Here is a 12,634-nt window from a genome sequence, read left to right as displayed (position 1 = left end):
TTGAAAATACTTCAGTATTTTCATTTTGACAATGTTAAAAAAAATCCTTCTCCCTTAGAAAATTACAGTGCACCTCTTCATGCTTGGGCTATTTTCTACTGATGCAATCTAGGCAAGAAATGTGCTAAGCAGTCAGGACAATGGACATCAGCTCTGTATCTAGCAGAAGGAAGTGGGACAAGAGAAGAAATCTTGCAAATCAAAGGCAGTGGGAAAAAGACTTACTTTAAAAGAAAAGTCCTCCTTCATTTATGCAAAACATTTCAAAGCTACTTCAGTGTTTTGTTAATAAAAATTTATTTTTAGAGAGACCTTATGCAATATTGCTTCAGGAAAAGATACTTGGAAAGAAAATTTTTGGTCGTTTATTATTTATTGTAAAATAAACTTACTTAGAACAACAAAAACATGGGAACAATGTGTTTTGCCTTTAAAATGCCATTTTAATAAGTTAATTAACAAGGTATTTTTATGGCAGCTATAATGCTATTTAATGAACATAAATTCATTTCCAAACAAGGTGACAGAAGAACAAAGCATATTCTCCCAGAGCACTACCTGTTTAACATTTTAGGTCAAAATAAAAAGATTTTCTGTTTTGATTATCAAAGAATAAAAACTGAATGCCTAAATGGGGTTATTACAGCATGAACTTGTTAGGAACACAAGCTAGTGCTCAGCTGCACAGAAGCTTAGCTCACAAACACACATACACCAGCAATATGATACACGTTACCTGTCTGCTCTGTGTCCGTGGCTGTATGGAAGAAATTGTACAATGACAGTGAGGGAGGGAGAAGTAAAAGATGCACGTGTGATTTTGGAAAATAGAAACAAACTCATATTCTGTTACTAGTATTTCAATGAGATCGCTTTTACTGAATACGGACAAAATCAGTGATACATTACCTTAATAATACAAGAGGATTTCTGAACATGCTAACTTCGTGGAGACCAAATAGTCATTGAAAGGGTATCTAGTAAGAGATTTATTATGAAGCACTAGCTAAACTAAGGACAATCTTGCACAGTCTATTGTAGCGAAATTGGTTTTAAAATAAAATGAGTTTTCCAAATGTGATCCCTACTGCTTCCCAAGAATCAACTCATGACAGGGCTATAATCAAAGAACGAAAATCACAAGAGATATCCAAACAGGATAACAAAAGAAGAAATTGCATCAAATACAGAAGGCAGAAAACTACCAACAAATCATTTATTTGATGGCAATGGAAGAAGTCAGGTAAGAACTCTGTTAAGACCCAAACAATGCTTATCAAAAGGGTACAGCAAAGTATTTGTTTGTCTGGGGTAACAGAGCAAAACATTTTAAATTACTTAATACCATACTTGAAACAGAAGTTATTCTGATACTACAGCTTGATAATATAATAGGTATGTATTGTTACTGCTGTCATAGCTATTCAGGGTGTAATACAAGTAGAAAATAGAAAAAAGGTTCCAAAACAAGCTGTGCTTACATGCTCTTTTCAGTGACAGATAAAGTATGCAGAGTAGCATGCACGCTGTAAAATGAACCACACCACTTATTAGGACAGGCTTAACCTGTATTTGTCTATTTCTTTAAAATCAGGTAAGAAAATTGGAAAAGTAGGAAAGGGCACTCTTCAGAGTTTTAGCATTAAAACTTATTTTCTGTTTGAAAATTTAGAATGCAGTAATACTGAAGTAGCTGAAACAGCCAACAAATGATGTTAAGCTTTGACAACAGTTTCAGCTGCAATTTTCTTCCTCTCATCCATTGTCCAGAACTCCAGAAACTGAGAAAACTGGTAAAAATTCAGTTGACTTCAGCAGAACACAGAGAATACACCCAAATCAGGCCCAGATACCTCTTTAAAAATAAAAGTGGATGTAGTGAGTCCATTTGAATTATTCTAACACCACCTATAACTGATTTTTCCCCTCCAAGGCAACATGAAAATACATACCCAGCTCTTCACATTTTACATGATTTTATAAATTTCTTCTAATAATGTGAAGACCAAAGTCTACTTCAAAGAGTATTCAAAGACACCAGGTCTTCTAGCAATCACCTAGCTGGAGAAACACTCCAGGATTTACCTGCCATCCAGACAAAGTGTATACCTGCAGCTTCTCTCTTCATTTCATAAACCCAGCATGCTTCCAAATCCTAACCCTTCATTATTCTTTAAAGTTTTGAGACCTAGCCTTTCTCTAACTAGTACTTGAGCTAAATTTGTCTTTCTCAGAAAACTTACTTCCTCTGAGAACGACACTTCCTCGGGTAATCTTAACCCAGGTAAGAAACTTCAGCTGAAGGAGAGTTTAGCAATTCTAAAATACCTTCCCCACACTTGAATCTAGCAATCCTGCTTCCTGCCCAAATACTGTTTGGGATCACTTTGTTGTTGTTGTTCTTTATTTCTCAACTAAATTTAACTTTCTGTATCACTATCCACTTCTGCCTACCTGCTAGGATACGAAATTCAATACTCCATTTGTTTGCTTCTCTCAGCTGTCTTTATTCTTTCTATCCTATTCCTTATACTAAATTGGTCACTAACAGTATCAGATTTCTTTCCACCAGTTTGATATACAGTGTGACCAGCATTTGTCTAGCATTCGCTACTGGACAGATGATAGCTTTGCATTCAGGTCTTTCAATACTGCTCTTCTTTTAGCAGTTCTTATAGACTTGCGGTTTCAATTATCAGCTATTTTCCTCATTAGAGCAGTAATGTACTCTTGACACTAATGCCCAAGACAGCAGAGAAAACTAAGAAGTTGTTACCACTCAGAAAGCAGTGAATGAATGCGGTAGTGCATGCCTAATTTAGGTATTTTTGCTAGGTCTGCACAAAGACAAACAAGATCAGCACACTTACAATACACCTCAGTTACTCAGTGTGAAGAGGATCTAGGATTACCACTGAGATACAGTTATTTTAATCATACTTGGCTTTTACATCATTATGACTAAACTGCTTGTTATCTTACATGGCCTGTATGTCATCTTCCTGGGAGAACACTGCCTTCTCCCTAGAAACAGTATTTACTACTTTATATACTTTATCATCTTATATGTCTGAAAAGCTCCTAATATGTTCCAAGTGTTGCCACGACCTAAACAAAAAAGAATAAAATAGAACTGGAAACATCAGAGAAAGTAAAACACAGACCAAAAACTTGTAACCTGTAGGCAATTTTTAAGTTATACACTATTTTCCTGCCAATCCAGACTGAATATATCCTCACTTACCTTCGGGCAGGAACAAAGGAAAAATGAGCAGGTGCATTTGGTGAGAAGTTTCTGGGACTGTCCAAAGGGCTGCTGCCTGTTTGAGAAAGCAAACAAAAATTAATTCACACTTGCAATAGAGTAACTTCAGAGTAACCATGCAGAAACACTTTCAATTGCAAGTTGTAGCTATAAATAACTGACAATGTGCTCCTTGAGCTCTTCATCATTTACGCATTAGTTTGCTAAAGAAATATTATGGTATGAATGTATCAGTAGTTTCCCTCCTTTTAAAATAATTTAGGTGTACATTTTCTTACTTGTTTTTAAATAAGTAGTGCATCATATATACACACAATCAATATGTATTTTACATATTTTGTAATAATTCCCACATACAATTGTTACCTGACACTTCTCAATGAAAAACCTGGGTTAGAAATGACATTGACAACACTTTCAGGATTAATAAGTAGTAAGAAAGCATCTTCATGCTTAAAGTGTTTATTACTGCTGAACATAAAATTCACTGAGGAAAAAAGACATACCAAAGGAACTACACATGATAATAAAAGGACTAGACACTCAAGGAAGGTAATCAGGCCACAATGTATAGCCTTAAACCTAACCACCAGTTTGTTGAGCTTCTACTACGAAAATGAAAGTTCTGTTGAATTCATACACTGAGGAGAAACAAATGCTTGATTTTTACTTTGCACAAGAATCTTTTCTCCTGGCTTTGTTCTATGATGTGTAAGCATACGGTTGGTAAGTAGTATAAGCAATGTCTTTTATTTCTAAGTAAAAAGCAACAACCTTACAAAAGCCCTCCTGAAAGCCGGAGTCATTTACAGACTAACTGCAGAAACCTTTGAAATTTAGAAGATAAATTAGTAGCTTCATGTCAGTGAGTTTACTGCTTCTATCAGGCACATTCTTAAGTGGTTTGCTCTTTCAGATCCTTAACACAAGCACAAAAGAGAAACTACCCATAGTAAACATATGCCAACAGCGATTTCTTTGAGTACAGACAATAAAATAACATCAAAACGTGAGCAGGAAAACAAGCAGATACTGGACAAACAATGCACCGCACGGTACGTAACTGTCGTCATCAGAAATATCTTCGGGCTTAGATCCCACATAAAATGCATTTATTCTAAAAGTCACGTTAGACATGAGCAATAGGCCAAACATCAGTGATGAGTCACCTGCAGAGGACTTGCCTCCACTTCAGGAGAAGCACTAGGTGCCCAGCTCGCCCCCCAGGCCAGCGCTGTGTGTGAGGTTGTTTCCATCCTGCACTGTGCTTGAGCTTACACTTAACTTGCATTCATTTCACCACAAGTTATTCAGGTACCTTAACCGTTATGCTGAGCAGAAACTGAAGATAAGCACCGTGCTCATTCAAAGGTTTGCATTCTCTCACACTTCAGCCACAACCGTGGTTCACAAAAAACCTGCAGCAACATCGCTCCACAACCTCTCACGAGCGAGGTGTGTGCAGGCAGGGAAGGGGAGAGGGAGAAGGAGCCGATGCCTTCTGCGGCGTGGGGATGGCTGCGGCACCGGCCAGCACGCTCCATCTGGCCTCCAAGTGTACAGGGGAAAAAGAGCAGCTGGTTGAGATTAAAGCAGCCCCAGGCTGATCTAGCACGTGCTAAGGGGCGATGAGAGAACTGGAGAGGGAAGAGAAATGCAGAGCACTGCACAATCTGCTTCAGCAACTAAATTAAAAACAAAGGGTTTGAGCAACAAGTTTGTCCTCCTTTGGGTTGGTTTTGTTTTGTGTTTCAATGCATTGTTATAAATTATTAGTTAAGAACTACCAATAGTTGAGTGTAGTAAGACACAACGCAAGTCTTCACCCAAAAGTGAACACCATCAAACCCATTCCCAGTATATGCCGGGTGGCAGGGGGAGAACAGCCATCAGAAATTAGTAGCAAGATGATTTTTGGTGCTTCATTTACCAAGCTTTGACTCACTCTAATTCTTATGGGCACAGTGGAAAACCAGAGACATACTGCTGCCGAACTGAGGGAAGGCTGAGTGGTTTTCACAGTCTAGATGGCACTGCAAGCTAACAAGAAAGATGGAAAAAAGCTAAGAGAGCAACAAAACAACTCAACAGTGCTTAAACACACATCCCAGCAGCAGCACACAGCTAGGGTTAGGGTTGCCATTTACTTGCTAGCAGAGCAGAAAGCTGAAGGAACAACTTAGATCAGAAGGGGGTGCAGTAGTAGCAACATCTTTAAGCAATAAAGCAGATATTCTGACATAGCAAGGAAGTCTGCCAGGCTTGGTAGGACCTGGGTGTTTGCGTGCACACCAAACCTTTGCTGCTGATGAATCCTGCTGTGTCAAGACAATTTTTCTGAACAAAAAGCTTGTTGCCCAATGCTGTTATGAACAGGCAACGAACTGTCATCGCCTTCTTAATATCTTCATCAATCTTTTGCAAACTTTCCGGATTATGATCAAAATAGGATTTCAGAATAACTGAACAAATTGGGTAATGACAGTTTTTAAGTTTTGAAATTAACTATGTGGGTGTTCAAAGTCTTCTGAGCCTGCACAATCTGGTACAGAGATACTATTAATTTTTAAGCAACAACTTTTTCAGATTTATATAGCATATTTCCTCCCAGACACTGGAATTTTAATTAGATCCCCCGTGATTTGCTTCAAGTTTTAAAATGAAAAGCAATTAGTTTTTCTACTCAATTCAAGTCTGGGTAAAGCTTTTAAAACAACAACAGGGAGAAGGGGAATTACTACTTTCCCTAAAATTTCCCAGTACTGCTGCATCTGCTATAGCTGAAGGAATTTTAATAAGGAAAGCCATAGTGCAGTGGTCTCATTCACCAAGACTGATCGAAAGACGATTTATTCTGTTAGCAAAGGTAAATTCCCCTGTTGCTCAAGGGTTATAGTTGGCTACTATTGAACCTGAAACGACTCTGTCTGAAGGGAGGTTGTTACACAGAATGATTACCCATTAGGTAAATCAACACAGTTACATGAATGTTAATAATTCAGGCATGAACCCTCCCTTTTCCTGGACACACTGAAAGGATGCAGCCAAAGCATCTGTACATCTGCTGCCCTGAAAATACAAGAACTGACCTTACAGGCGAGAGATAGGCCAAAGTCTCAGCTGTCATCTACAAACACGATAGTCATCAGACAGGTTAATAAGTCCAAAAGCTCAGACTAGAATCCTTTTGTAAAGCCTGCTTCTGAGATTTGTAAAAATAAACAAATACAAAGTTGTTGTGGTCTTCTACAAACAATATGCTAACATTATTTGCTGAATATTAACAGAAGCAGCTAAGGATCTTATTGCATGATACAGAACTATCTGCCTTCTAGCACACACAAATCTTAGAATAACCAAAATCATTTTAAGAAACCTGTGTACCACCTCTCTCAAACAAAGCGAATGCCGTGGCTCTGTCACAGCATCCGAGCATCACTTACACAAAATGGAAATGAACGACAGCTTTGATAACCAGGGCAGGATCTGGAGTCATACATGACATACTCTGCTCACTCTGTACAAGATTTACCTTCTCTTCGCAACATTGCCTGGTCGCTGCACAGATCCACAGCCCAGGCCCTTCAAAACAGACATCCCCAGATGCACGCTTGGTTCAGGAAGCTGGAGAATCTTGCCCTTCTGTATAGCACTGAACTTTTCTACTGATACAGGGAAAATGGATACATAAATGGGACTCTGAAAAATATCTTTTTTTTTCTTTTTAGCCAGAAGGAGGAACTGAACTTGCAGTGAAAAGAGCAGAATAATTTAATTCAGTACTACAGAGCTGCTTGCGAGCAGCTCTCTCCACATGTTATCATAGATGGGAGCAGAGACAAGTATCTGCACTGGAAGTCAGCAGTGTGGAAAGTAAACTTTAAAATAGTCTGATCTTTCTCATCCAGCTTTAAGAATCTCTCTTTCCTACTGAATTATAAAGATTATGTTGCTTGTCTGATTGATTTTAAGCTTCACATTTAAAAATATAATCTAACAGTAACTTAGTAATCCATCTCACAATGTGCACACTGTAATAAGTGTACCATGCACACCTTCTCTGTAATTCTCAGATTTTTTTAAAAATGATTCAAAGAAATACAAACAAACATAGTGAAAATATGTATGCATATATACATACCTTATATATGTGTGTGTGTATAATAAATGTCTGTGTACATATAGGGAACCTGTTTTGGCAGGGGGGTTGGACCCGATGATCTCTGGAGGTCCCTTCCAACCCCTACAATTCTGTGATATATAATAAATGTATATATACATATATATATATATACACACAATAAATTTAAATTTCTAATTTTAAAAGAAAAAAATAGAATAAATGGAAGGTTTGCAAACCTGTATTCCTAAAGTTCTCCCCTTCAATCCAAGTTTGAGTGACTAAATAAGAAGGGTGATTTTCCCATGAAGTTAACAAGCTGTGGCTTTCCATAACAAGGTCCCAGGTAATTTTGGAAAACATTATTTCATACAGCTTGAAAAGTGAATTAGCACACTTCAAATACTCTAAGAGTTCTTGAATCAGAAGTGATTCCACACCCGAGTTAAAAATTGTTTTGATATACTTCCACCTCAAATGTTTAGACTTCTTAAGTATTACTTTTCCTCTCAATTTTCTAGGATATGAAATTGCTTGACATCCTATCTCGATGCTGCGTCAGATATTAAAATGTGTATTTTTCCAGGATCAGTGTTCATTAGGAGCTAGGTCTGCCTGACGGACTGTCAGCTGTGATACATCACACCCCCTGACTTTTACATTACATTCAGAAGAATAATTCCTGCAGCAAGTGCCATACGGAACTCCATTTTATAGTGGTTTTTTGAACAGTGGTTTTGAACTTTTTAGAAAGCCTCCCTTCTATTTCTGCATGCTTGCTGCTCCTTTGATTTGTAGGAGAGGTTCAGAATGGACATGAAGAGGAGCATGTTCAAGACACAAGAGGCCAGGAAGAGGCTGCAGCTTTTCTTAGTAATTTATCAGTGTATGTGTCTGAACAAACAGATTGATCGATTCTGTTCAAATACTAAACAAATATCACAGCCTGTTCTCAAATTCACATCTCATATATGATATTTCTTAAGAAAATATTTGTGATTCTACTCTAAATTTCATCTACTTTTGTCTTTTGAATAAATAATTATTCTCAGGTAAAACTCCTAAATATAGTACTGGCAGAGAATTCAGCTTACAAGCAATTTATCTTCCTGTTCTCCACTTCCAACTCTTGGAGGTCACAAAGGATGTCCTTCTTAATTAATAGTTTTAAATCCCATGTGACACACTAGAACAAAAAGTAAAAATATTTGATGATTTCTGCTAAAGAAAGATGACATACTACTGATTAGCTACTCTAGTTCTCTAGACAGTCACATATTTCTAATAAAAGGTAAGCTTGTGAAGCCTGAGACAGCATCAAAAATGCTAAGACCGATTTTTCATTTTTGAAGCAGACAGTGGAGAAAAGCAAATCAAAAGAAAATACAGGTGTTTCTGTTGTGAACATTCCTGCCTTTGTTTTCTGAGAATGGCATCAACACCTTGTTGCAATTTGCCAATCACAGATACTTCTTTCATATTCTGAGGAGCATGTTTCTGTATCATTTTAGTTAAATGTAGAGCTGATTTAGAATCTTCTAAATCCAACATAAGTATCAATTCTAAGAACAAGTAAAAAGCACAATGTAACTAAGCAGAGAATCCCTACCATGTAAAATGCCTTCTTCGGACCACATTTTACGAAGCTATCACTATCATATTCACACACAACAGAACCAAGGGAGTTTGAAGTGACATGGAATTCCTCTAGCAAATGCAAGCTTTTGGTCCTGTAAATTCAAACAAGTTACAGCTTTGAGCAAAATTTCATAAAAACTTGAGTGGTTGAGGCTTTCTCAGGTACCCCTGAATAATGACTTTTGTCTTCTTTTTCCTTTCAACGGGCTGGATGTTTCCTCTCCAGACGCAATGCTCTGCGAACAGAAGCAGATGGCTCCTTCTTGCTGAGCTCCTACCAATTTGCTGTACTTTCGCAGCATTTCCTTAGTTTCAGTCTCCCGAAAGTATTTACAGAACATACTGCCATATAGGAGGAGGAAAGTCCAGTTCTAATGAAAACAACTGTTACTTGTCTTAAACACAACTGTGATGTGCTTCCAGACAGGCTCCACTGTGGATGGGTATGTGCCACAACTGTTCAAGCTGTTTTAAGCTATACACTTGAACCCATTAGGGCCATACTTGAAACACAACCATCTTTCCTGGTGTTCTGAAATACTGAAAGCTACATAGTCGTACTTCACCTACCTCCCTCAGCAATAAAAACATCAAGGGCAAGCTGTTAAATCCTCATGCATGACCCTTTCTAAAAATCTGTGGCTACCACAGGTTGAATAAACATTCTTTCTTTTTCTTTCAAAAGAACATCTCCACGCACTTCCCCCTGATGACTAACAAGCAGTTGCCCATTTGCTTTGAAATAAGCATTTCATCACTGCTGACATGATAAAACTGGCAGAAAATTATAATTTTTTTTTTAAACATCTCATGTTGCTCTAAGTAGGAGGGAGATAAGAGACCATAGATGGCACACTGCACAGCTGATGGTCTGCCAGAGTCATAGAGACACAAATAAGGATGTTTCTTCTCATGAGAACTCATGATAAACCACTGGCACATGATAAACCACTGGCACAAATAAACTGTACTAGGAGACTCAAAATAAGATATCTGCTTAAAGGTATACATTTAATTTTATTTGACGTTGTTCTTCCTCTGTTTCTTTTGCTGGACATAGAGGACTGAAACCCCAAGAAAGAGTGCAGGTCAGATACAGTAGAGAAGGAGAAAGACAGCACAGAACAGATGAGGAACAGAGTCCCTGATTTTAAGCATGACAAACATTCATTTTGAAACTGTATGAACCCTGTTATGAGTTAGAAATGGTGAAAAACTGTGTTCAGATTAAGTTTCAAAGCACATATCTTGATGTCGATACGTTCAAACTCACTGCAATGTTTTTGCTAATGATTCCCAAGCAAAGTAGTCCCCAGGAGTTACCTGCGTGTCCATGAAGAGGGGAATGTGGTCGCGGGAGAGTTGGAGATGTGCTGGATGTTACAATCAAACTCTTTCTGTTGCTCGTCCGACAGCTGAAAGAAAGGGATATAAATTATAAGGCATAACCAGACAAAGAAAAGCACCTGAAGGCAGGTCCTGGAGAACGGCTTTTAGCTAAAGAGAAATCTCTCATATTTAGGTCGATATTTCCTCACGCACTCTATTTCAGTATTGACTGCTGGGAAGTAAACACGCAGGGCCAAAAGGTACTTTGTCAGCAACAAATGTTTTAATATGCTAGAAGCAACATAAAACCTGTATCTCACGGGCCACTCATGGGCCGCTAGAGATAGCCCACAAAACATTCCTGATTCACAAAATATTTGCAATTTGCACTTTACAAATCACACAAAAAGCAGAAAACAGTGAAACACTCCAGTGCTTCAGATATTCTTACCAATATCCAACACAGCAAATAAATCTGTTACAACTATTGGCTATCACTATGAGAAACCAGAGCATAATCTTTAGGGCAGAGCTAAAATTACAAAGTAAAGCATTAGCACAACTCAGCAGATGAGCAAGATTTTATTAATAAAACTTAAACCCTGAGACTGAAGAATCTTCACAAACACATGCAGCAACACCTATCGAAAACCATGCAGAGCGAGTTCCCAACAAGCCCTCTGCTGACTTCACCCCACTCACTGCCATGACTTTGCTCCATACTTCTTTGTGAGCGAGCTCAGACTTTTTTTTTGCACTGGCGTTTCAGAATTTAGCCAAAGGAAGAGAACAATGTGTACCTCCATTTGCTTCCCAGCCTGCCATTGTTAGTAGCAAACATTTTGGTCTAAAGGTGATAAAAGTTAATTGTAATGAACAAGTGAATTATTTTCAAATCATGGGAGCCATCAACAAGATCAACTGGATATTAAATTCATTTCTCGTCACCCCTTTTCCCTGTTGGAAAAGTGCATATAAAATACAGCATAAACAGCCCAAATTCCGTAGCAAAATCTCACAACTAAATATTAACGGTACTGTCATTTACTCATTGTACTTCTGACTTGCTTTCTAGATGGCAGAAACATTTCTGCTTACTCCAGCAATTGTCAAAGCGGGTGCTAAAATCGTGTTGCTCTTGACATGGGGTGGGAGCAAGCAGGAGCGGGATGGCCGAGCAAGGAGTCGGGCTGAGCAGCTCCACGCCGGGTCCCTGCAGTCGCAGACGAGGCGCCTTCGCTCGCATGGCTCCCGGTGCTGACATCTGCCTCCGTCCCTCCTGCACCGCCTGAGCTGGAGCAGCCAAGGATAAATGCACTCGGACTGCCAAGAACTGCAATTTAATGCAAAGCTATTTTGCTGCCACAGGATACTGTGTATCTGACTATTATTATTTGTAAGCCTTTTTATTGTTGTTCTATAGGAAACTGGAGAACTCAAAGCAGAGAAAAAAAAAACACAACTAAACTGCCAACCATAATAAACAGTAATAAAGTTGAAGCCCCATTAACTGCTATTCAGGCTCTCTGGTGTACTTACAGCATTCCTCAAAATTATCCAACTGATTCCATACAATCTTCATTTACATTCATGTATTATTCAACAACAGTCCGTCCAAAAACTGATTGCCATTGTGTACATCCTATGGTAAAACTAACAGCCTGATGTTAAGAGGCTTATAATCTCAGTTTATGGATTTCTTTTTTTGTCCTCAGTCAGTCTATTGCAGTAACTGTTGAAAAAACAGAACACTTGATTCCAGTATGAGTAGCAGATAATCATTATGTTGACATTACTGGACAATGTCACGATACAAAAATGCCGAGTGTTCTAATATCATAGACATGAGTATTTCAGAAATTAAAAAATCCTGAGTTTTTTAATATAAATTGCTACATAAAAATTTTAGATCTTGTCAATATGAAACGGTAGTACGCTAAAAATTGTTCCTAAAATACACTTTACCACAGCAATGTCTGGAGCTTGCTATGGAAACCCGGTGTATTTAAATCGCGGCATAATGGGGAACACGAACTGTCCCAAACTCAGCTTTTTAACTGCTTGCCTGCATCTGCCAGATTGGACCCATTTTAGAAACCCATTTTCTCTGATATACTTGCAAAGATAAGGAACCACAAGAGAAAGGGTTAAGTGGCTGGAGAGCAAGCACAGCTGAGGCCCATTAAAATAGGTCAGGTTTACCCAGAAGAGGGAATGGCTTTTGAGTGAAAGCCTAGCCCCAAGTTGGGAATAAAACATTATTCTTTTTACAGCCCCCAAAT

The 12,634-nt window shown here is 38.3% G+C and overlaps 1 protein-coding gene across 4 annotated transcripts in view; it reads right to left on the bottom strand.

Annotated features, from left to right (window-relative positions):
- MAST2 (microtubule associated serine/threonine kinase 2) overlaps positions 1 to 12,634 on the bottom strand; it is a 192,420-nt gene that overhangs the window by 58,887 nt on the left and 120,899 nt on the right. For 2 of the 4 annotated variants that reach the window (XM_035537681.2, XM_035537680.2), the window contains 3 exons: positions 10,347 to 10,438; positions 3,245 to 3,320; positions 737 to 757 (listed from right to left, as the gene is read on the bottom strand). In XM_035537681.2, the coding sequence (XP_035393574.1) occupies positions 737 to 757; positions 3,245 to 3,320; positions 10,347 to 10,438 (189 nt within the window). The remainder of the gene's footprint in view (positions 1 to 736; positions 758 to 3,244; positions 3,321 to 10,346; positions 10,439 to 12,634) is intronic. The other 2 variants (XM_050712246.1, XM_050712247.1) reach the window with 1 other exon arrangement.

The sequence above is a fragment of the Cygnus atratus genome, chromosome 8, assembly GCF_013377495.2.
Source record: "Cygnus atratus isolate AKBS03 ecotype Queensland, Australia chromosome 8, CAtr_DNAZoo_HiC_assembly, whole genome shotgun sequence".
Taxonomy (NCBI): Eukaryota; Metazoa; Chordata; class Aves; order Anseriformes; family Anatidae; genus Cygnus; species Cygnus atratus.
Note: the sequence above shows the minus strand (reverse complement) of the source record. Positions and strands in the feature narration are given on the sequence as shown.